Here is a 26,203-nt window from a genome sequence, read left to right as displayed (position 1 = left end):
AATCCAATTATGTGGACAATAAATAGCTTAATCAAAAATGAATGGCAGGTTATTTTGACACCATCTTTAATATAAAAATGTTTAAGGCTGGAAGTTTTATTTCATTTTAATAGACATTAAATGACCTTGTAAATTGGAAAACTAAAATGTCATGAATTAGCATTTAAAAATATGCTGTTCAGAAAAACTGTTCTTGAATGAATTACAACTAAGAATTACATAAAAACTTAACATCAAACAGTAACTACACAGAAGAAAAGCCCACTATTTTAAGGATAATGCCACACATATACAACCCTGTGAGCCTACCCTTACTTACCAAGGCAGGCCATGCAGCAATTCCAGATGAGTTTAAGTTGTAAGATAATTGGACAGTAAGAAAGCAATCAGATAAAAAACCAACTTCCCAACTACCCAACAAACCAGCAATGAAAATATATGGGGGGAAAAATACAACACATAACAAAAAAAAGCCATAAACCCCCCCAAAACACTAACAAAACCTAAAAACAAGACAGACTTAGTTTTTCCATTTTAGAACTGAGGACAAGAAATAACATAAGCAACAGAATCAAATCAAGTACCAAATATGAGTTCTAGATCAAAATAATTTGTAATGAAACAAAAACACTCATTAATGTTCTGATAACTTGAAAGTACCTGGCTGTTAAAAAAAAGTTATAAGAGTACATACCCAAATGCCCTAAAACTGACATTACACCTTGTACACGAGTTTTTAAAAAGTTTATTGTGCGTGTATGCATGACAAGTATTTTCAAACTGACTGATTTTTCTAAAAAGCAAGCAGTGGCAGAGCAATCATCCAAAGTCACTTAATGTATTTGCAAGAATTCTTTAAGGTTCTCTTTACCATAAGATGGCTGAAGAATTGTCTAAAGAAAACCAAACAAAAGAAGTTATACATGATGAAAATTAAAATCGATGGTATAAAATTTAAATAATAAAATAGATCATTACAGTCCTGTGCCAGTATATGGTTAGAACAAGAAGTTACACCTTTGACCTATAAACATTTGTCTATGGTAGATTGATTTCAATTTATATTTTTAATGGTTTACAAATTCCTGGCTTAAATGACCAAAACCTAGGATACGTCTCAAGAACTACCCTTTAATAGTGTTCCTCTAAAAACAGATGGTCAAAATTAATGTTCTACTTTAGTTAATAGTATTATATCAAGACTAATTCTTAGTTTTGTAAATGTTTTATGATTACATAAGAGTTTAACTCAAGGGGAAGATTAACATAACATATAAAGAACTGTGTACTTCTATTTTTTGCAACTTACCTAAAAATAAGAGGTTGAAAAGAAATAAAAGCTCAACTTCTTAGGACCTTACGTTATACTAGCAAAAGTGGTAGGCAAGAAAAATAATGTTTCCCATGGTTAGTTTAGCTATCAAATTAGTTACCAAGTATATAATAAACCTCGCTTTGACTGCTTTGCTATAGTAATTACTTGAAATGCTGAGAAAGACAAAGTCTATTTCTAGAGAAATAACTTAAAGTTAAGCATTTTTAATTTTTTGACAGACTGAAAAAGTAAAACACATTTTACCTAATTATAAATCTGTTGCTATATGAATGTATGAGTTAAAGAGAAGTATCATTTAGATTTTTATCTGGGCAGCAAATTCAGAGGTTCATGGAAATGAAGAACAGAAGAGTCACTAATGTAACCAGACTAAAGACGTATGCTGTATCCAAAAATAATACAAAAGTCAGTGCTTTGTAACTAACTCTTAGGTGTATAATCCACTTGCTTTAAATAATAGTTCGATCACACAGAATATAGTAAGGTAGTGTTTGGGGGAAAATAGCCTCAAAGAAGGAAACATAAAAAAGGGGTATATTAATTCATCACCTCAAATCAAAACAATAGCAACCTTTCCCCTAAACAATAAAGATTGCATGTGTCCTATTGAACCCAGGTTCCTAAGTTATGAAAGCTAACTTTACAAAATTTAAATACAATTCACTTGTATACTCTATTTGAAAACCAATTTTACTGCCAAAATATTCTTGCCACAGTATTTTAGTATCATGAAAGCCTAGTTGACATATATTTTACATCTTTATTTGTAAGAGAGCTAAGCCATTTAACAATTACATTAACTACATCTAATAGTTATTTATAGAGTGAGATATAGTAACTCTTTAACTAAAATTGTATTTCAGCAAATTTTCCATGATAAAAATCCTATTCATCCCGGGGGGGTGGGGGGGGCACTCAAAGGGCTTTGGAAATAATCATTTAATCAATGCAAGCATGATTCATGCCCAAAAATTCTGCCAGAGTTTTGGCCTTCATAACTTTTTTTCATTTTCTTATTGAGTTTTGCACTACCTCAAAAAGTAATCTATCCCTTAATGGGTTCAATAAGTATAAACAATCTAATACTGTGAAACTTATTTAATAAAGTACAATATATAATCAATATTGTATCACCTAGAATTGTCAAACTGTTCATGAAAGCCTAAAAAAATCCCAATAAAACAATTACGCTATTTTACTTAACATGTAATAGCTGTCATAAAGCAAAGCTCAAATATTTAGTTTTCTGAAACTCTAGTGTATTTCCATAATGTACTTCTATAATTTTATATAGTTTACCATCAGGAAAGCCAGATTTATATATTTAGTTTCTCTTTATATGTAATTTAAAAATATTAATTTAAAAATGGCCTATGATTCAGATACAATTTAGCCATCACACCATACCAAGACCTTATAAATAATCAGGAGATACTTAATATTATTGCTTAGTTTTATAAAATGATGAATTTTAAACAAATTCATACCTCTATATTTTTTATTTATAATGTTTATTGTATTCTTAAGTGATACTGCCTTGCAAGTAATATAGATATTGATATAAAGTTTTTGCAATTAGTTGCAAACAAATTGCAATTTATTAATCAATGCATATATTCTTAACTAGTTACTACACTACCTCACAATTAATCCTCCTACAGAAATTAACCGTCCGAGTGGAAAAAAACATTGTGGAGCTTTAACTTTTAAAGAAGATTTTCAAGTATTATAGGAACACAAACTCATGGAAAAACTAATTAAAAATTTGACATTCCATCTTGCTTTACTAATTATGGAATAGAAAGAGATGATACTTTATGTATCTGTTTAACACAATATTATACTAAGAACTACTCTATTTATGAGCTATTTTCTAGCTTCTTCAAGTATGGGACACAATTATAGTTCTATTAGTGAGGAGAAATGAATAATCAATCTTAAACCGAAAAAATAAAAAAATAAAAGGAGGCACAAAAAGATAAACTGACTTTGGCTTTTAAGAACCTACACTGTTGACCCTGAAATACCAGATTCAACTATAACAACAAGAGATTACAGCAGCAAGCGACTACTTCACCACATATTAAGAATTCTGAAATAGGCAATAACTTTTTATTCCCTCTCAATTTATTCTGTTTTCTTTTCTTTTTGCTTTTCCTGGTTTTTGGCTGCAGGCAGTTCGAGGCTTGCCCATTGCATTGGTTCAGCTTTTCTCATGGTGATCTCAATCTTTGTTGCAGTCATAGTTACATAACTTCGCTTTACATCAATCACCTGCAAAATATCAAAGATAATTAAAGTAAACCTGGGAAGTGTAGTTAGTCTTAGAGGAAAATACTGGTCTTACCTATCTACACTAATAAAAGAGAAACATGGTAATTAGCGTACAACCGCTACCCTTCCCATTGGCTAATCAGCATATCCTTATGCAAATTAACTGTAAGCCAAGATGGCAGCCGGCAGCCAGGCAGCTGGAAGCGAACATGAGGCTTGCTTGCTCCAGTGACTGCGGACTCCAACGTTCCCCGCCTGCCTTGCAGGCCTCTGAGCTGGCAGTTTGAAACTTTGTAACAAATATAGCCGGTTGGGATCTCAGAGCTGAAGTTATACATTGTTTCGATTATAGAAAGCAAACAAACCAGTAGCGGAAGCCTCAGAGCTAGAGCCAGAGCTAAAGCTGGCCCAGAATAAAAAAAAAAAAAAAAAAGAAAAAAGGAGCGGTTGGGAGCTTCAGTCAAAACTGCCAGCCTGAAAGCAGCCCTCAGCCCCTCACCCAGACTGGCCAGGCACCCCAGTGGGGACCCCCACCCTGAAGGGTGTGTGACCAGCTGCAAACAGCCATCATCCCCTCATCCAGGCTGGCCAGGCACCCCAGTGGGGACCCCCACCCTGATCCAGGACACCCTTCGGGGCAAACCAGCCGGCCCCCAGGCCTCTATCCTATATAGTAAAAGGGTAATATGCCTCCCAGCACTGGGATCAGCGGAGCCGAGAGGTCTCCTGGCACCAGATCAGCATGACAGGGTGCAGCGCCCAAACCCCCTGATCGCCCTGCGGCTCTGTGTGTGACAGGGGGTGGCGTCCCAATTCCCCCCCCCCCCCCCCCCCCAGGGGCCCTGCTCTGTCTGTGACGGGGTAGAGCCATAACTTCCCCATCGGCCCTGCCCTGAGTGTGACAGTGGTGGCGCCCCAACCCCCTGATCCGCCCTGCTCTGTGTGTGACGGGGCGGTGCCCTAACTCCCCTATCGGCCCTACTCTGTGCGTGACGGGGGAGCTCCCCAACCCCCTGATGGGCCCTGCTCTGTGCGTGACGGGGGGCGGGGGGGGGGGGCAGTGCCCCAACCCCCTGATTGGCCCTGCTCTGTGAGTGACAGGGGGCAGCACCCCAACCCCCTGACTGGCCCTGCTCTGTGCGTGACAGGGGGTGGTGCCGCAACCTCCCCATTGACCCTGCCTTGAGTGTGATAGGGGGCGGTGCCCCAACCCCCCAATCAGCCCTACCCTGAGCGTGACTGAGGGTGGCATCACAACCTCCCAATCCACCCTGCTCTGTGCATGACAGGGGGTGGCGCCCCAACTCCCCAATCAGCCCTGCTCTGAGCCCGACCAGGGGCTGCACCTAGGGATTGGGCCTGCCCTCTGCCACCCAGGAGCAGGCCTAAGCCAGCAGGTCGTTATCTCCCAAGGGGTCCCAGACTGCGAGAGGGCACAGGCCGGGCTGAGGGACCCCCCCCTTCCCCCCCGAGTGCACAAATTTTTGTGCACCGGGCCTCTAGTTTTAATAATAAAAAAAATCCAAGACTCTAATGCCATTTAAATACCTAGATTTCAACTTTTTGGTTAGAATAATTACTAAAGTACTGCCTTTAATTATACAAATGGTATTTTAAATTATTATGCTGGATTCATAATACTTACACCCCATAATTTCACATTTTGATGAAATTCCTTCTCTCCTTCGAATACAATGTGTACATTTAACTGAAAAAGATATTTATAGAAAGCTGAATAACTGATCAAATCCAAACTCATGTTTACTACAATGATTATGAAAATAAAAATATGTTGATAAAAATCATTTAAGCCATTTTAACAAACTGCCAATTGTACTTTTTATCTGAAAAACATCATTAACAGAAAAGAAAAATGATCTGAAGCTTCCCATTGAGAGAACTAAGTACCATATTATTTGATACATTTTCTAAGTTACTACAGTGTCTCCAGAATGCTTCAAATAACACTATTATGTAGAAATTTTCATTTAAAATAGTTCCTGTAAAAGTAATTTCAAACTATTTTTTTCAAATGGGAAAGATGAAAAGATCTTACCCTAAAGCCAGTTCAAATAAGAACAATATTACATCAACATAAAAAATAAATGTATAAAGATACTTTTTACTCAGAAATCTCTATGTACTTACCAATGTACTATTTGCTACTACTTGACTAAGTTCTGGAAGTGAATTTTTAGCATATACTGAAATTGTGACTTGACCCCCAGTTTGATGCCAGTCATGTCTACATGGAACAACTTTTTTCCCCTGTAATATAAGACAAACTTTATGAATTTACAAAGCTCCACGTAACTTCTTAAAAAGAGGAATATTTTTTAAAGAAGACCTATCTAAATGAGAAAAAATTATCATGTAATGCTTTAATGCTTGTAAGAGTAAACTTCTAAAGTTGCCATCAAAAAGTTTGAACAGTAAAATATATCATGACACAAAGAATCTTTATAGTTTTATGATTTGAGAACACATGCATTCCTTCCATTTTTTTTCTTTTAGAGCCATAAGTATTAACATATTAAAAAATGCAATTTAAGAACTCCTACAAAATTTCATCCAATTTTAAAATTAAGTACAGCCATAAAAACATTTTTGAAGACTGAAGTGAGAGACATTTGCTTAGTGGTATAACCAGATAATATATTAATCTCATGCATAGGAATCTTTATTTTCTACAAATTGGAATTTGGAAAAAAATAATTGACTGCTTACAATTATTTGTTTTTTTGTTTTGTCTTAAATATATTTTTATTGATTTCAGAGAGGAAGGGAGAGGGAGAGAAATAGAAACATCAATGATGAGAGAGAATCATTAATCGGCTGCCTCCTGCAGGCCCCCTACTGGGGATCAGGCCTGCAACCCTGTCATGTGCCCCTGACTGGAATTGAACCTAGGACCTTTCAGTCCACAGGCTGATGCTCTATCCACTGAGCCAAACTGGCTAGGGCATAACTATTTGCTATTGAATAATTATTTTCTTCTCATAATAACATGCAGAAAAAGGTGAGAATTTTTGGAAGTAATATTTTAATTATAATTGTGGAAATTATTATCTGTCAGTGATACATTACTGTTATCAGCAACTATTTTAAAAAGACAAATTGTCATTTGTTTTATAAATGAGGGTTAATTAGTCAAATAATGCAGGAAATTGTGAGGTACTATAGCTATAAAAAACAATATTTACATTTTGGTACAATTATACTAACTGAATTTAAATTACTTTTTTCACTTACTTTTTTTTTTTTTTGCCATTAGACCACTGGCTTAGACACTTAATACCTGATATATGTATGCATTAAAAAATAATGAAAACCCTGGATAGATCTGAAAATAACTGAAAAAGAGACTCAAACAGATACTTGCATGCCAATGTTCATTGTAGTAGTATTCACAAGAGCAAAAAAGTGAAAACAACCCAAGTGTCCATCAAGAGATGAATGAAGAGCCCGGTCAGTGGGTCAGTCATTGAGCATTGATCCATGAACCAGATTGTCACAGTTCAATTTCCACTTAGGGCACAAGCCTAGGCTGCAGGCTCGATTCCCAGTAGAGGGCGCACAAAGGGGCAACCAACTGATGCTTCTCTCTCATCATTGATGTTTCTTTCTTTCTCTCCCTCTCCCTTCCTCTCTGATATCAATTTAAAAAATACATATTTAAAAAAAAGGAGAGATGAATGGATAAACAAAGTGTGAGATATATACATACACACACACACACACACACACAATGGAGTATTACTCAGCCACAAAAAAGAAGGAAGTATTAAAACATGCTATAGTGTGGATGAATATTGGAAATATTATGCCAAGTGAAGGTAATAAGCCAGACACAAAAGGACAAATATTGAATGATTCCACTTATATATCTAGAATAGACTAATTTGTAGAAATAAAAAGTAGGTTGAGGTTACCAATGAACTGGGGAGGAAGCAGAATGGGGAGATATTGATTCAATGGTATAGAGTTTCTGTTTGGATCAAAAACTTTTGGAAAAAGATAGCAGTGATGATTGCATAACATTGTGAATGTACTTAAGGCTACTGAATTTCACACTTAAAATGGCAAATTTTTAAACAATCTGAACATTTCTCTCACAGATTTTATAATTCTGCTTACTTTTTTCTATAAACAGGAAAAATAAAGCTATTTTAAATTACAAAAAAAAATCTCATCAAGGGTTCTATTCTGAAAAATTTTGCATATAATAAAAAACAACAGTTTTATTTTTTCAAACGAAATCTTTCAAATTTTTGGGCCTTGGAGAAAATACAAGGAGACTTCACTTTTTTGCTAATAAAACACACCTAGGAGTTTTGTGATAGATGAATTATAATTTGGGGGATATATAGTGTGGGACAAAAGGTTTATAGTTGTTCATGTGAAAATAATACAACTAGTAAGTAATAATACAAGAATAAATTCTGTGTTTCACATAATCACAACTGTAAACCTACTTTTGTCCCACCATGTATTTATAACCTCCAGCCATGTGTTATTAAAAGGCAGGAAATATAGAATACTCAAATGCAGAAGAAATGAATCCCTACAGCAATTGGAAAATTTACAATTACTTTTTAAGTTAAAAGACATATATTGAAAAGGTTTGCCTCCGATTTATTAGTTAGTGCCAATGCAGAACATAAATCTAATTACATTACAAAATACATTAGTAATAGCTATTCAACAGTTATTTAGCAATAAATTGCTTGCCTTCTTACAGCTTACTGGGATTTGGGGTAATTATTTGCAGAGCCCCAAGTCTTTTTAAAAAGCTGTCTAGGGAAGTAGGAATTGATGCTTTCTTTTTTCTGCAAGCAGAGGCATTCAAAACAGTTCCAACAAGTCTGCAATCCTCCTCTTTGGCCAACAGATGAAGTGTGTGTGCATCTGTAAATGGCTGAATGAACTGCTAAAGAAGCCAAAGACAATCAGAGGTCTAAATGATCGATAACATCAAATGAGCAGAAAAGTGATTTTTGTTAAAAAAGTGGGAATAAACACGGAATTACAGAAAAATATGCTCTAATTTCTCCAGGCTTAAGTATTTCATAAAAACCTATATACTGGCATCAATATATACAATGACTATCCTGACAAAGGGCATGCTCCGGGAGTTGGACTCAGATTAATATTAGTTTTTAGGCCCATCAAAACTGTGTGAGAGAGAGACAAACTTTTATTTTTATTCTAAAGACAGGATAATCTCAGAATTTAAAAAATTACTCAGATGAATATACTTTAATATGTTATCTTGAAAAGGTTACTTACAGCGTCTTTTGCCGTCCACATATGTCTCCCTGTTGTACAGCCCTCTTGGGCTAAGAAAGTATTAAAATCAGAAGTTTTTCTTCTACAACAGCTCCAGTATTTCATCCTTTAAATTATCATAGAAAAATTTCAGAAATAAAATCTCACAACCAATTAAGTCCAGAAGTATCATAGTGACAAATGTGATTTAAAAAAAATTAGTTAAGTGTGTAACTTTAGTATCTTAAATCTAGGTAACCAGTTAATATTATCAAAAGACTAATAATTCTAAAACCACAATGTTGTTTATTATAACAATTTTGGATCTCCTAAGTAATGGTGCTTAAAAACACCACAAAATTACAAATCAGCTTTTCACCGAGAGCTCCAGGGTCCTCATGAAGCTACCAAAGCGTGCTATGACCAAAGGTTTATATCCTCACATTTTAATAACCCAAGAAAATGAAAACATGCAAACAAACTAAAAACTAATGTCTGCACATCTGTGAAGGTCAATCCCAAAGTATTGGGATTGTGAATAATGAAACCCACTATTACATACTTTAGAAAAATCTAACACGAGAAGACAAAAATTACAGAACTTTGGGCTTGATTTCTGAAGAACAGTGGAAACAGAATGGAAGATTTCAACACAGTTTTTCTATAAACTACAGGGTAATAATGAGAGGCTCTCAACTGAGGGCTGTAGACAAGCATGGCTTTTTGCACACCACAATGTTGGTGTCATTAGTGCCCAAGGTCAAAAATTATAAATGTCCTGCAATGCACAGAATGGTTCTTCAAACAACAAAAAAAACCTATTCAGCTAAAATAGGTATCACATTAAAATATAAAATGAGAAACATGAGGTTTGAGTCACAATGGCTACTTAACTGTAATACTTTTTCAGTTTCTCATGAGTAAAAAGACAAAGCCCACATTTCTAGATTATTGTAAAGATTACACAATATAAATAAAAATATCTAATTTACTGCATGGCAAATAATGTTTAAATGCATATTAACTTTTCTAACCTCTACCATAAAGTTTTAATTAGTAAGTTACCCTTCATGGAAAATAGGTACACCAGAATGATATACACAGACTTCTTCTAGACTCTGTAGACCCTGATATGTCTAAAAAAAAAAAAAAAAAAAAATTAGCTTCAGACCTCAAAGTTACATTTCATACATATTTGTAGTATTGGGCACCTTTATGAACTATGAAAATGCTCAAGAAATAACTTAACCTAGAATAGTCACAAATTCACCCAGGCCATTTCAATAAGAAATGAAAAATGATTCCTGTTTAAATAGGCTTACGTTTCAGTCCCCTATGAAAAAGGCAAATAGAAAAGTAGGCAATAGGATATATTAATATGCTTTCAGACCTTTGGGTAGGAAGTCACGTCCAAGCATATTAAGGTATTTAAATTTACAGAACAATATTAAAACCAAGAGATTAGGAATCTCATCAGAAATGTAGTTAGTTACAGTATGATTTATGTGCATAGTAAAGTCTGTGTGGGCATTATGAATTAATATGGAAAACCTAGTAAACAATTCTGCAAGTTCTAAAGTTCTAGAATGATGATTTCTTATCTCTATGAAGGGTAAAATGAGCTGCAGACCATATATATATCCTCTTCTGTGAAAGTAATGGTGCTTAAAAACACCTTATCCATCCATCCAGGATTTGTCTGGAAGATCCGGACCCCATTGCTGCTATAGGTGAAGGGTCTACAGATGAATTCACAAAAGTTATGTTAATAAAACATAGATGCAGCCAGTAGTTTATTTTCTATTTTGGTATTTACTGTAACCACCTACAGTACAGAAAATAAAATTCTGTATATTTACTCTTTTGTAAATCCAAAGTCCTGGGTGTGTGTATCTCTTAAAGATATGCCATAAGTACATGAAACTCAGTATGTTAGATTCTGAACTTATCACTGTTGCCTCCCAAACCTCCTATTTGTCTTCCCACCTTACTTGATGGCACCATATCAACTCAATCTCCCAAAACAAAATTCTGTATGTCCTCTTCTATTTTTCCTCTCCCTCCAATCATATTCAGTCTATCAAAAACTGTCAATTTGACTTAAAAACAACAATTTGACTTGCTAAGAACCTTTCTCATGATCACCACCAGATTTTAGGCAATGAGACTATAATAACAGATTCTAATTCAGGGCCTTGAAGTAGGCGGATTTCTTAAACAGGACACAGAAAACACTGGTCATAAAGGAAAAGATTAATAAATTGGATTTTATTAAAATTAAAGAGCCTCTATTTATCAAAAGCTGTTAAGATAGTGAAAATGTATACTGTCTCTAACAAAAAAACTTTTAGCTAAAAAAATATAAAGAATTTCAAAAATCAGTAAGAAAAAGGCAAACTTAATAGGAAAATAGGTAAAAAATTTGGACATTTCACAAAAGAGGATATCCAAATGGCCAATAAAAATACAGAAAGGTACTCAATCTCATCACCTACAAAGTTAAATTAAAACCACAGTAAGAACACTACACACCCACCAGAATGGCTAAAATATAAAAGATTGATATTATGAAGTGTTACCAAGGTGTAGAACAAATGAAACCAGCCTAACAAACCACTGTAGGAGTGTAAATACAACCACTTCGAAAAACAATGCCGAAATATCTGTTAAAGCTAAACATATACACACTATAACCCAGCAATTCCACTTGTTGTCATATCTCTAACAGAAATGTGTACATCTGCCCCAAAAGTCATGCACAAAAATGTTCATAGTATCACTAATCCAAAAATTTAAAGGACAGTAGAAAGGATAAATTGATTGGCACATTCAAACAATGGCATATTTCAAAGCAATGAACATGAACAAACTACAGCTAATGCAACAAAGGTCATGCAATATTTTATTAGGCAAAGAAGACAAAGACAAGGGTACCTGTTCTATGATTCTATTTACATTAAGTTCAAAATCAGGAAAAACTCATCTATGTTGATAGAAAACTGTGGTTACCTTTAGGAGAGGGAATAATGAGAGGAGGCATAAGAAGGGTTCTGCTTTGGAAAATCTCTCAAGCTATCAACTTGCATTTGCATGCCTTTAAATGTATATTCTGATGAAAAAGAGTACAAATTTTCTTTAATAGCTTTCATAACCTAAAGTCTCACTTTTGAGCATTATAAAAGCCTTTCAGGATCTGGCCCCTATTTATCTCTTTTAATCTCAACTTTGCACCAGCAAATTCTGTACCATTATTAATAACTACTTATTGTTTTCTGCATGCTACTTCTACCACACGTCTGCTTGGGATATACTAGTATATCCTTTTCCTTTCTGTCCATTTACAGAACTATCACTGTTTTTCAAAATTCATCCAGGACACCTTCTTTCTATGTCTCTTTTTTCACTATCCTACGATCTGCACTGACTCTCCTACCCCAAGAATTATCATTTATCTACTACTTCTACCTTTGTGAAGATGTTTATATTTCCATCCCTAAATGAGGAAGGTGATCTCCAACTTAACATGAGGATAAACTATAAACCTGCTCCACCTAACACTGTCTTCTTTCTTCATCAATGCTCCACCAACCACCTACATGCTAGAGACACAAACCCCCTTCCTTCACTTCCAGTTCAGTAGAAAGTCCTACTAATACTTCAAGATATCATTCATTCTACATACATTTGCCATGTGCCAGGCACTGCTCTAAGCACTCAAAATACAGCAAAGAGCAAAACAAATACAATCATTTCCTTGTAAACTTTAAGGGAAGGAGGAGAATGGAAAGTTCGATGGAACATTAGCAAAATAAATATGCAAAATAAGTAGTATGTCATAAGGTGTTAAGGACTAAGGAGATAAAAGGAGTGGAAATGCTGGAGGGTATGCAATTTTACATAGAACAGGTGGGGAAAAGCCTCACTGAGATGTTTGATTACATTCCACATTTAACCACTTCTAAAAAACATACTTTCCAGTCTCACTGCTTGATCTCCCACAATACTATCCTAGATTTCCTTCTTCAAATTCACTCTTGCCCCATTATACTTGCCATTTAAGCAGCCAAATTTTTTATACCCCTCCTTAAAACAGATAATAGCTTCCCATTTTACTTAGAATAAAGCCCAAACACCTCACTGTGGCTTTTAAGGACCTCCATAATGTTGCCAACCTCTCTTTTCCACTACTTACTTACACACCTTTGTCCAAGCCCCCCTGACCTTTCTCATAATTCTTTGAATAGACAAGCTCTAAAGACTCTATACATGCTACTCCCGAGTCTACTCCAAGATTTACTTAACTCATCCATACGTAATTAAGATTTTTGACTTAGTGTCACCACTTCATAAAAGATTTCCGACATTACGATTTTAATAGCTTCCTTCCGCCCTGACCAGTTTGGCTCAGTGGATAGAGCATTGGCCTGCAGACTGAAGGGTCCCGGGTTCAATTCCAGTCAAGGGCATGTACCTCGGTTGCGGGCACATCCCCAGTGGGGGGTGTGCAGGAGGCAGCTGATCGATGTTTCTCTCTCATCGATGTTTCTAACTCTCTATCCCTCTCCCTTCCTCTCTGTAAAAAAATCAATAAAATATATTTAAAGAAATAAAAAAATAAATAGCTTCCTTCTATTTCCTTGTCTTCATAACTATCTGAATTCATTTTAATTATCTATCTGCTGTTCTTTCCTCTAAACTAGACTATCAGCTTCACAGAACAGAGATTTCTGCTTTAATCGACTATGTTCCTAGACCTTAAACAATGTCTGGCCCATAAACTCTCAGTGAGTGCTGACTAACTTAGGATTATTTAATCCCATGACTCTATCAGATATGCTCCTCAGACTGTCCCTTATCAATGTTCACAAGCCACAGTCTAGTACAGTGTCCAACATGTAATAGGCAAACAAATGTGTGTTGAATTGATTTATGAAATTACACTTTTTTCCAAAATATTTTACTCCCATGACTCAACACAAATTTTACAATACCTTTGTACACCCTCCATTTTTACATGAAGTCCCAATCTTAATTTCATCACTGTCTTCTTCTGAAACAAAAAAATCAAACGAGAAACATTAAAACAGAGCACTTTACTGTAGTTCCATTCTTAAAAAGTAACCATTTCCATAAAACAAATATTTTTTAAAAATAATATAATTACAAAAATTAACATATTAAAATTAAATAAATTGAAATTAAGCATTTTAGGTAACTATGTTTCCTATGTGACCTTTCGTGTATTTAAAAAGCTAATATGCCGACTATTGTGATTAGGTTTTACCGATATCTCTAAAAGGCTATGGGACACATTTCTATTCTTAATACAGTATTAGATCCAACATCTTAACTTGTTTGAAAGAGAAACCATGAAAGGGAACTTTCCTCCCATGGGTATCAAGTATAGGTCAGAGAATATATTTTATCTAGTGCACAAGGAAACATTTACAATTATCAAAGAAATTTATCTTACTGTTTAAAAAATAATGAATTGAAGAAGAAAAATAATTTAATTTTTTAAATAAACCACATACCCATTCTGTGGTGTTACTGGCATTTAAAAAACAAATAAGTTCTTTACTACAATGTGCTACATGTATATTTTTTATATTTATATTCAGTAAATTATACAGCTCCTTTTGCTTTTAGATAATTGTTTAATTATACAAAAAATAATTGCAATATACAAAACAAAATCTTACCTTTGTTTTTTTCATTCCCAGATGACAGTTTAAGTTTATCAAGTGCTTGTTTTAGGGAGGCAGATACTTTTAATTCCAAATTTGTCATTGGTTCATCTGGGCTGGAGAATTGTGAAATTTTATTACCATCATTGATGTACTAAAATATTTACTTGTACTAAAAATAAATATATTTAAGAGCCTACTTATGGAAAGAAGCCAAATCATGTGTGAATCAAGATTTTCCCATTATGAATTTTTTAAATTGATTTTTAGAGAGAATAAGGGAAAGAGAGAAACATTGATGGGTTGCCTTCTCACAGGGCCCTACCAGGGATTGAACCTGCCTCCTTTTGGTGTATGGACTGACGCTCTAACCAACTGAGCCACACCAGCCAGGAGAAGTTTTTCCAAATAACTGCTATTATGTATGAACATGTGTAAGTTTTAACAGAAAAGGTTCTGATATTAAAATATTAAGTCTCAAATAATCATGGTATTGCCAACAGAATAAATTAATCAACAGGCTAATGGGAAGGAAATAGAGTGGCAATCCAAGTTTATCAAGATGAGTGTACCCAAGAAAGGGACCATAATGTACTTTTATGTTTCATGCCTAAGCAAAATGCTGAGTATATAATAAACAAGCAATAAATATGTATGTACTAAGTGAATCATATTCATACTGGTGAAGACAATTCACTTTGTGTGGATACAGATATTATCTATAAATTCAGATGTACCAACAGGCAATTTTAGTAAAGTTAATAAAACAGCAACAGCATCTCCTAGAATTTCATATGATTAAGTGACGTATGTACGATCTGTTTAAGGCCACTCAATAGATATTAAGACTATCAATAAATGCAGGAATAAAATTATAAATCCTAGGTTATTCATTCTATATCCTTAATGAAATAAAACCTCTGATGTAGGAGGCCATTAACAAAGTACATAAAAGCCCTAACCGGTTTGGCTCAGTGGATAGAACGTCGGCCTGCGGACTGAAAGGTCCCTGGTTCGATTCCGGTCAAGGGCATGTACCTTGGTTGCGGGCAACATCCCCAGTAGGGGGTATGCAGGAGGCAGCTGATCGATGTTTCTCTCTCATCGATGTTTCTAACTCTCTATCCCTCTCCCTTCCTCTTTGTAGAAAAACAACAACAAAACCAAAAAAAACCCAAAGTACATAAAAACCTCAAAATCTCTACAATACCACCAAATTTAGGATAAAATATTTATCTCACTTCCTCTAAAGTAAAATTAGTAGTAGTCCATTATTTAAAGAAAACAGTAACTCATAATGACAATTATAGTATTATAAGTACACTGTAATACTTAAGGAATCATGCAACAATTCTTGTCTTTTTCTGATAATTAAAAAAAAAACATTTTAGACTGCCAAGCAAGGCATTTGATAAAGTCTCTCATGATTTTTAATAAGGTGAAGTTGGAATAAAACTCATTCTAAGTAGTTTGCTTAAATAATCAAATATTCAAAAAGTCTCTTGGGGTTCTTATCTTGGTCTGATATAATTTAATATGCTATAAATTTAAGTAAGATCAATAAAGGAAAAGCTGGGAAACCCTAAGTCTATAGTGTAAAAATATTTAACAGGAGCCATATTTGAGGCCAAAGTCCAATCCATTTTTTGATTCTTGTACTTTGGTACTAAAACAATTTAGCACTCAAGTGCAACATGAAGAAGACCTGGTGTAACAATGGCACCCAATATGCATGTGTAGGAATATAAAACTGAGTCTAGGTGAGTATGAAGAATCTATATAATTCTACTGAGCAAAAGTACTTTAACAGATATCCTATCTAAATCAAATACATTAAAAATTTTAACAGAAATGCTATCGAAATCAAAGTCAGTAATAATGAGATTAACAGTTTCAGGCATCTGAAAGTAAAAGATGGCACTAGGCTTCTTCTAAGTGACAAAATATAGACAAATAAAAAAGAGACTTTGGCTCAATGTGAAAATCACATACTGATCTAGTAAGAATATAATAGACCCCTTTGAAATAAAAGGGCATTCTACTTTACTAGATTTGAAAGGGAACTAAAAATTTTTCTGTCAAGAATGTCCTAAAAGATATTCAAGAAACAGTAGAGAAAATGAGAAGGAAGACCTCTAAGTTCTTTTTCAACTCAAACTGATGAAAAGGGCAATTCCTTTACAGAATCTCACTATGTCACAGTGAGAAAGACACAAGCCAAGGCACAAGACGGATGTGTGGCTCCTCCACCCCACCATAACTATGATGGTACAGTGACCAACTCTGCAATTAAGTTTACTGTGTACAGGGCCTCAAGTTGAGGAGGAATAAAAATAAAAGATCTATCTAAAGGAAAACGAAATGGTAAAAAAGATGGTGACCCAAACAACTGTTACAAATGCAATTATGCAAATCCATAATACTAAGAACAAATGCTATTATCCAAGTGTGACAAAAATATGCAACTGTAAAACAGGTACCTCGGCCTCTTTATTGCTTCTACTGGTTTAGGGGCTTGAATGATGTGCTCCTGAAATTTGGGTTTCAATTCAGATAGTTCTTTCTTCTCAGTAGTCTTGACTTCAGGTTTGACTGGCTCAGGTGGCTTTTCACTATTATGCCTACCTTTTGTACAGCCCTGTTAGTGAAAGGTATTCATTAAGAGTTGCCCTCTCATCTATTTCACATGCCTTGATAAAAATACTATTTTTAATTCTTTATTAATAAGTCCTCTTGTTCAGTTTTATCATACTGACTTATTTTAAGAAACTAAAAATAAGACTCCAAATTTGCTTTTATTTGTAAACTAGAGGCCCGGTGCACGGATTTGTGCACACTGAAAGGAAATTAATTAGATCATGGCTGGAGGAGCAAGATTGGGTGAGACCAGCTGGACACGCCTCCCAAAATCCCTCCCCAGCTGGCCACACCTGGGGTGGCGCCAGGGCTCGAAGGGCGTCTGCAGAGTGAGCGGGATCCCTCCAGCAGGTGGGGGTCTCAGCCTGGCCTGCAGGGATCGGGCCGAAACTTGCAGCATGACATCCCCCAAGGGGTCCCGGAGTGCAAGAGAGAACTCTGCAAAGTTGCTGTCACTCAGCACTTCCTGCATTTAGCGTCTGCCCCTGGTGGTCAGTGTGAGTCATAGCTACTGGCCAGTCACTTAGCCTTTTATATATATAGATATTATATCTGAATAATGCATTTTTTTTTAAAAAGCTTCTGAATAACATTTCATAAATATCTACTTAACTCTCTATTAAACATACAGCACAAACTTCTTGTTAATAGGAAACAAATTCTGGAGATCTCACAAAGAGAATTCTATAAATTATTTATAAAAAAGGGCCTCAATCTGATTCCCACTTCTGATACTAACTAGCTACATGATCTTGAACAAATTAATCTTCTGAAATCTCAGTTTTCTCATCAGTAAAGGAGATAATGGTAAGATATTTTTTGAGAGGACTAAATAAAATAATAGAAAATGTGGCACGTCTGGCAGGTGGCAAACATTCAATAAATGCTAGCTACCTTTCCATATCCCACTGAGCCAAACATACATTTTAACATCTCTGAAACCATAAAATTAATGACACATCAATTAACAGCTCTAGTTTCCTCTCTTACAAGAATATAAAATAATGGTACATTTCCATGGTATCTTTGACTTGATAAAAAAGTATTGTTCCTAACTGAAAATGCATTAAATTGTTACCTACCGTCTTCCATCTTCTTGATGTTCCTTTAGGACAGGGGTCCTCAAACTTTTTAAACAGGGGCCAGTTCACTGTCCCTCAGACCATTGGAGGGCCGGACTATAGTTTAAAAAAAACTATGAACAAATTCCTATGCACACTGCACATATCTTATTTTGAAGTAAAAAAACAAAACGGAAACAAATACAATATTTGTATTTGCATGTGGCCCGCGGGCCGTAGTTTGAGGACCCCTGCTTTAGGACTACTTACATCAAGCATAAATCAAAATGGGAAACTTGAAATTTTAATCTCTAGAACAGGTAGATAAATTCCTACTTTTTAAGACTCTAGGAGGGAGGTGAGCTCCATTAAAAAAAAAAAAAAAAAGATCTGCAAGTTAACAGGGCCTCGTCTGAAATCAGACTCCTTAAATCTGGAGCTTCGCAGAATATGCACTCTTCAGGAGATAATCTAGAAAAAATTTAATACTTACTACAATGCTTAAAAAATCAGAAAAATCCGTTGTTCTTCTCCTACAGCAAGTCCAACCCTATGAAACATGAGGAAAAAAAACAAACCTGAAAACCGTATTTGCATGAAAACCACAACCCAGTAAAAGACTCTACTTGTACTTATCTTCTTGAATCCTGAAGTGACTTGCATTATATATTTATGTAGTTCAAAAATTTTTTAAAAATAAAGTGAAGTGCTTTATTCTAAAAATCTGGTAAACCAGAGAAATAATTATAGTAACCTAAGCATTGTTAGACCTTTGAAGGTTAAATGATCTTTTCAGTCAGGAAACATAAAAATATAGAAATTGTTATCCACTGTGTAACTTCTGGACAAAGTATCAACTGGCTCATCAAAAAATGACTTGAAGTTTAATTCCAATGTAGTACAGAGAATGCGGAAATGAAAAGGTAGCAAGACTTTGGAGGCCTGAAATATAGACTAAGGGCCAGCTTTGCACATACCCATCTGGGTCTCACACCACCCCTCTCGCCCAAATATACTGCTTGAAGAATTTGGTAGTGATTTTTTTCACAATATGCACTTAGAGGTGTTTTGATTTTTTTTTTTTTTAAAGAAAAAATTAATACATTTCCTTTATTTTGAAATGTAATTCTTTTTTATTCTAAATTGAGATATAGATGAAGAGTTAGTACAACCTTATATAGAGGGTTTAAATAGCATTAATAATATAGTCATCAGAGACTATATTATTTTCTTGCAACTTCCATGCAAGAAAAGGCTTTATTGTCTTAATGACATATGAAGAATTTTATCTAGTATATGCTGGGGATACTGGTCTACATAGATGATATAGACTAGTTGTTTCCAAATGCCAATCTAGGATCCATGGTAGTCCTCAGTAAAATGAGAAAAAATGAAGGATAAATTTAAGTATATGAGTATAAGGTTCCTGTTGTTTCTTAGGAAGGATTGTTCTTTTCTCTAAATATACCTCTTCTAAGTTGAATATTAAAATGTTCTTTCTTTTGTTACTGCAATGTTTAACATCTTGATCAAGTATAAAAGTGGCAACAGTAGACACTATATTGACTTAGTTTGTCTAAAATCTACTGAGCTGTGAATCCAGTAGTCTTAGAAAGTCTAGGTCTTTAAGAAAATGCTTATAGAGACAATAAACAGTAGGATTGGAGTAAAGAGAAATAAAGTACTTCAAAGTAAAATCGTTAACATTAATTAATCAGAATAATTGACAATGTTTAGTAAAAAAGAGTGATGGACTAGACTGGAGAGTTAGTGATATCTAGCAGGAGCAAGATTGAGGGGCAGGCTATTTTTGGAATAAGAGTCCACCAGTTTGCAGTTGCCAATTACACACATAAATGGAAATATGTTGTAGAAGCCATAGAGGTAACATTTAAGGGAGAAGAATGAATTAACAAAATGAGAGAAAGTAGGAAGTTGAAGACTGAGAAGCAAAGTATGACTATGGTTAATAAATTGGAAGAAAACATAAAGAAAAAGAAAAAAGAAAAACATACAGTAAGAAAACTAAGCTTAGAATAAATGGTAGTCCAGGAAAGCTAAAACATCCCTCACTCCTGGAAAAAAAAAATTTCCCAGTTTCCATCCTTACAAGTTTGTAAAAGGCTAAAAAAGCCATGAGGAGGAGTCAGGTCTCAATTTCCGCTATTATTTGTTCCCTCACTTAGAACTAATCAGAATAACATAAACTTGCTATTTGCTTGTACATCTTTGTTTATAGTTGGCTATTGAACAGATAAACGTCAATAAAGATCCAAATACTCTCTGAAAGGTATAATTAGAAATTCAAAAGGATCAACAATATTTAAACATTCAAGGAGATCATTAACGTTCCTAAGAACAAGTAGCCACACCTAAAACCATGGCAGCCATGCTGCAACATTTTCTTTTTAAGATATAGAATGGGAAATGTACCATATTATCATACATTTTAAAAGGCCAAAAAACTCACCATGAAAAGCCTGGACAAACAACATTCTATTATTTCACTACTTCTCCAGATCAAAGAACAGGTGGGAAACAGGTGGCATCTCTTTCCTGTTGACTTTCACTCTAAAGTTACATTCCTGTCCTGAGATTGGCACAATTAAGTGTTTATAACAATCTTTCCTAAAATCAGATCTGCTCTTATTAGACAGCAGCTGTCTGACAGATTGAGATGAGGATTCAAAACTTACTTTCATTTCCCTTCAAAATTAGGAAAGTGAAGAAGTGAGGGGTATAGAAAATGAGTTGAGATAGCAATAACAATTTTATAACTGGAAAAGATCTGCCCCTGCATTTGGTGGGGTACTTGCTTAAATCATCCCAAAATGGTCATTAAGAAAGCAGAGTCACAAAAGATGAGAAAATAAAGATTTAGTATTACAGCTCTGAATTTACTCTATATATACAAAGAGGCTGAAATATATCAAGTTCCTACCTTTAATGCATCATGAAAGACTGGTACACCTGGGTGGTATGTGCAAGCATCTGGCCAAAAACAGAAGAAAAAAATACTACTTTATAATAAAGAAATGTTATTTCTGTCAGGTGTTAACATTTGGTTATTGTAGTTGTGAATCTTCACACGAGGATATTTTCCCATTGATTTTTAGAAAGAGTGGAAGGGAAGGAGGGAGGGGGGAGGGAGAAGAAAGGAAGAAGGGAGGGAGGGAGAGAGAGAGAGAGAGACATTGATTGGTTGCCTCAGGGGCAGGGGATTGAGCCTACAATCAATCGAAGTACATGCCCTTAAGGAGAATCGAACCCTGGACCCTTCAGTCTGCAGGCTAATGCTCTATCTACTGAGCCAAACCTGTTAGTGCTCAAGTGTTAACATTTTCTTTCCAAATGCAGGTAATAATTTTCCTTTAAAAATTCACTAATGCTCAAATATGATGCATGGCACACAGTGCTTAATATAACATTGTATTAAAATAGTAATAACGTTCTAATTCAGGAGTGTGATAGCTATAGGTAAAAATAATGCAGAATTGTTCAAGTATAACAAATTACATTCTATATTCCTCTAATCTTTGTAGTAAAATTTTAGTACCAAAACTTTAAACTCCAAGATTTTGACTGTTATCTTTCAATTCTGTTTTTATGAAAATACTATCAAACTTTAAGATTACCTATGAGATAATCTTAGGACAGGAATTAATTAGTAAAAAGATATTTTAGGAGGATAGGTTCAAAAGTTTTAAAACTGTTGTAATATCTAATTTCTAATTTACCTTTCATAAACAGGTATCAATTCTTAGAGATGAACCTCATTAAAAAGAAGCTGAAATTCTACAGTCTATTTTCACCAATTGTTATTCTATATTTCCTTATACCTTTCTTCATCACACCACCAATTTTTACCCAACTCTCTCATAAAAATGGGCTTTAGTAGTTTGCAGTACGAACCATTACGCTTAAAAAAAGTCACATAACAGACAGACACACTGATTGAGCCTAGGAAAAAAGCAGGTCAGTTCCATACCTGTGTAATTTTCTTATAAGATGTTTTGCTCAACCTTCATGTCCGTTTGGATTTCAATTGTTACAACCTCTGATTCCTGGTGTTGATTAAATACTGGTACTTACAGAAATCTCCCTATCCCCGCTTTAACAGCCAATATGGTTTCCCAACTTAGTAACCAGGTGTTATCTAGATACTATGCTAGCAAAGAGAACAAGAAAGTGTCAAGTATTTTCATGACACAGTAAATAAACCCATGGATATGAAAGAAGCTATTAATTAAGGGTAGTAATGGAATTAAGGACTAAAAAAGGAGGTTCGAAGTAGAAATGAAAGTGCAGAGGGATATGAAATTGAGAGGGGAATCAAAGTAGTGAATAGAGACTTAAAATGCCAAATTTACAAAGAGTCAGGGGCATAAATGCATAACAGTAAGAAGCAGTATCATAATAATGGTCACTGTTGGCAGAATAGCAGCAGCAATGAGTCAGGTCTTAACCATACAACTAGTATGAACAAAATCGGAAAACACTGTTCTCAAAAGTAAGCAACAAATAGATGGACAATGTCCTCTCTAGCCTTTTTGTATCATGTTTACCAGGTTTTCTCCAAGTAACACTTAATGCGTAAGGAGTTACAACATGGTATCGGTTAAGAGCCAAGGGCTTTGAACATTGGAACTGACCCCGGCTCAAATTCTGGCTTGCCTCTTGGCAGCTGTTTCCATCTTCTCATCTATGTGGACTAAATGAAATGCTGTTTGTGAAGTGGTGCTTTGTCCGGAATAACTGTTTAACATATGCAAGTTACCAGTCAGGCTTCCTTTAAAACACTCAAGTACTTAGTTGTGTTTCAAACTGAAATGTTCTATCAGCTTAGAAGAATCTTGTTATTTAGTCAATACTGTACATGTCAGATCTCTCTCATTATACAGAACTTTCTCCCAACATAGTCCACAGTTCACCCTTTGCTCTTGTCTTCTACTCTCTATCTCCTTTTTCTTAACTTTCCATTCTATCAATCAACCTACTGGAATACTTAATTCTGTCTCTAAATCAGGGGTGGGGAACCTTTTTTCTGCCAAGGGCCATTTGGATATTTATAACATCATTCATGACTTGGCAACATTATCAACTTAAAAATTAGCCTGCTATATTTGGTCAAACATTTAATTAACTCACCCCTAATGCACTGGCAGGGCCAGATGAAATGATTTTGCGAGCCTTACACCGCCTGCTGAATGCTCCCCCACCTCTGCTCTAAACAATTCCCATTTTGCTAAAGCAAGTAACTTTAGGCAACTTTATTGGCGCTCCCAGCTGATTTTGGTACTGTTGATCACATGATCCTTGAGACCGTCTACTCCAGTGGTTCTCAACCTTGGCTGCACATTAGAATCATCTGGGAATCTTTTTTAAAAAAATCCTGATTTCTGGCCAGGTGATTCTAATGTGCAGCCAAGGTTGAGAACCACTGGTCTACTCCTCTGGCTTTCCTGTACCCCACCCCCAATCTCTTTTTGTACCATTGGACACACACAGAGCTGACTTCCAAAAAATGGTGTATCTCTTAATTTTAACACCCTATAAATAAACATACTGTCTGGTACAACCAAGCATCAGCCTTTCACCATTATTTAGTATTAAGTTAAAGTAGAACACATGCAGACACTAAAGCAGCGCACTTTTTTTTCTCACCAGAGGATATTTTTCCATTGATTTTCAGAAAGTGGGAGAGAGAGGGAGAGACAGAGAGAAATATCAATGTGAGAGAAACACACCGATTGGTTGCCTCCTGCATGAGCCCCACCAGGTCCGAGGCCAGGTAGGAGCCTGCAACCGAGGTACGTGCCCCTGGCCAGAATCGAACCCGGGACCCTTTGGTCTGCAGGCCAACGCTCTATCCACTGAGCAAACAGGCCGTTAGGGCAGGACAGTTTACTTTTCACATAAACTGCCAATAGCAGAGCGCTTTCAAACCCCTCACTACCCAATTATATCATCACTGAACTTTCACAATTTCCCCCTTGAATAACTTAACATTAATATCATTAAAATGTCAACGACAATCGCTTGAGTATTGTACAAAGATTGGAGAGTCTTGCCAATGCTCTTATTTTAAATGATGTCACCAATTCACCTGTGCACCAAGATAAATATTTTAGAGATCTCAGAGGTGGAAACTATTTTTAAAAACCTGGAATTTAATCTCCTTCACAACGTGGAACCATGTTGCTACCATGCTGAACTCAGGCTCTCTGAATAATACCTACTTCACAGGGTTGTTGTGAAAATTAAAATGAGATAATGTTATAATGTCTGGCACATAGAAAACAGACACTAAGTGCTAGAGCTGAATTTGAATAAGTGTCACCTCCCTCAATATTCAAATAGCCAAATCACTTCTTTATCCCATTCGCCAATCAAAATTCAAGTTCATTGATCACTTTCTACTTTTCCTCTAGTCTAGTGACTAACTTTTACTTTACATCCTTAATGCTACACGTTGGTGTGTGGAGTTAATTCGAGCACTTTATCCATAAGATGGCATGTTATTTCATTCATTTTGGTTAGTCTTCACCAGGGATGATTTTTCCCATTGATTTTGAGAGAGAGTGGAAGGGAGGGAACCCGCCGCCCGGGTACGTGCCCCTCGACCGGGAAACGAACCCGCGACCCTTCGGTGCCCGGGGCGAGGCTCTAACCACTGACCCACACCGACCAGGGCGAGAGAGCATGTTACTAAAATGGAAAGGCCGGGGCAAAAACACCCGCCACGACCACGGCTGTACCGCCCACCCGGGCGGGTGTATCCAATCTTAGGAGATAGAGAATAAATGTTCCTAACCAAGCACACTGACAGAAGCAAGTCTATAGCAGGGGGTCTACCAGACACGCCTTCAGACAAATAAACTTCGGCACGGATACAACCAGGCCGAGCTGAAATGCGGGGCTCACCCGCCCACGGCCCAGGCCTCCCGTCTCTCCGCCGCACACACACTCACACACAATCACTGCAGATCGACCGCCCGGGGAGACCGGGGCACCTGCTGCCTTTTGCTTCCTCCACGAGACGCGGCTGCAGGTCAAGGTGTTCTCACTTCCAGGTCAATTACACAGTGAGGGGCCGCGAAACCCGTGCGGCCGCGGGGAAAGCCGCCCCGGGGTGCGGGCGGCGGACACAGGCTCCCGCCGAGGGGTCCGCGCACGTGGGCGGCGCTGCCAGGGGGCCCCGGGGGGGAGGGGACCCGATCGGGGCAGCGCGGCGACGGCTCGCGGGGGGACCCAGGGCACCGTGGGCCCGCGGGCGTCCCCCGGGTGCAGGGGAGCGGGGAGCGCAGGCTGGCGCGCTTCTCTTACCGTCGGAATTGCTGTCGGCATCGAAGCGCTGGCCGCAGCCCCGGTTGTAGCACAGCAGGGCCATCTCCGTGCCCAGCGACCCGAGTCAGGAGCAACGGCGGGGCCGCAAAGTCGGGGCGCGGACAGGTCCCCCCGCAAGCACAGCTCGTTTGGCAGGGCGGCAGCCGGCTTCCGGAAACGGCCGCTTTCGGGTCAGGAACCTTCGCGAATTTTCCGGTCGCGCAGGCGCAGAGATGCAAGGGGTGGGGCGGGCAGAGGAAGAGGGGGCGGGGCTTCGACCGGGGGCGGGGCTGCCACTGGTCAGGGTCAGACTCAGGTGGCGGCGGCCGGGGCTGCAGGCTGGGAGGTGAGCCCCGCTGTTACCGGAGAAACGTTGATCGCGGAAAGCGAGGGCGTCCGAGGGAGGGACCAGCTGTTCGTGGCTCCTTGTTGGCTGCGGGTGACTCCGCAGATACTGCCCTCTTACCCCCAAGACTGCAATTACACACCGTTGTCCCTGGTTTCCCCCAGATGCTGGAGAGGATCTGCAGAGTCCTGCGGTTTTCCTGCATCCTCTGCCCGGGGCGAGGTTGCTCAGTGATGGATGAGAGGAGGGTGGACCACGCTTCCCGTGT

At 36.9% G+C, this 26,203-nt stretch overlaps 1 protein-coding gene across 2 annotated transcripts; it reads right to left on the bottom strand.

Annotated features, from left to right (window-relative positions):
- Positions 1-3,419: 3,419 nt before the first annotated feature.
- Positions 3,420-25,775, bottom strand: CHORDC1 (cysteine and histidine rich domain containing 1). 2 transcript variants are annotated; one of them, XM_070425878.1, is made up of 11 exons: positions 25,590-25,775; positions 21,205-21,254; positions 18,757-18,813; positions 17,046-17,203; positions 14,581-14,681; positions 13,870-13,925; positions 9,944-10,014; positions 8,900-9,005; positions 5,759-5,878; positions 5,256-5,318; positions 3,420-3,610 (listed from the first exon to the last, which is right to left on the bottom strand). In XM_070425878.1, the coding sequence occupies exons 1-11, from the start codon at positions 25,651-25,653 to the stop codon at positions 3,464-3,466; spliced, it is 993 nt and encodes a 330-aa protein (XP_070281979.1). In that variant the 5' UTR covers positions 25,654-25,775; the 3' UTR covers positions 3,420-3,463. The 2 variants fall into 2 exon arrangements, with proteins under 2 accessions (XP_070281979.1, XP_070281978.1); XM_070425877.1 differs by having other exon boundaries at positions 13,870-13,928; positions 25,590-25,774.
- Between the last annotated feature and the right edge of the window lie 428 nt (positions 25,776-26,203).

The sequence above is a fragment of the Myotis yumanensis genome, unplaced genomic scaffold (assembly GCF_028538775.1).
Source record: "Myotis yumanensis isolate MYYU_CA2020_CCGP unplaced genomic scaffold, mMyoYum1.0.hap1 SCAF_10, whole genome shotgun sequence".
NCBI lineage: Eukaryota > Metazoa > Chordata > Mammalia > Chiroptera > Vespertilionidae > Myotis > Myotis yumanensis.
The sequence above is the reverse complement of the archived record's forward strand: the minus strand, read 5'-3'. Positions and strand labels throughout refer to the sequence as shown.

Excerpts from the sequence above, each read along its gene's own strand:
- CHORDC1 (XM_070425877.1), bottom strand. The coding sequence starts at position 25,653 with ATGGCCCTGCTGTGCTACAACCGGGGCTGCGGCCAGCGCTTCGATGCC. Across the intron at positions 13,929-14,580 it reads TGGGAATGAAAAAAACAAAG|AAGAAGACAGTGATGAAATT; the intron begins GTAAGATTTTGT and ends TTTTTGTTTCAG. Across the intron at positions 5,319-5,758 it reads TAGTAGCAAATAGTACATTG|TTAAATGTACACATTGTATT; the intron begins GTAAGTACATAG and ends TATCTTTTTCAG.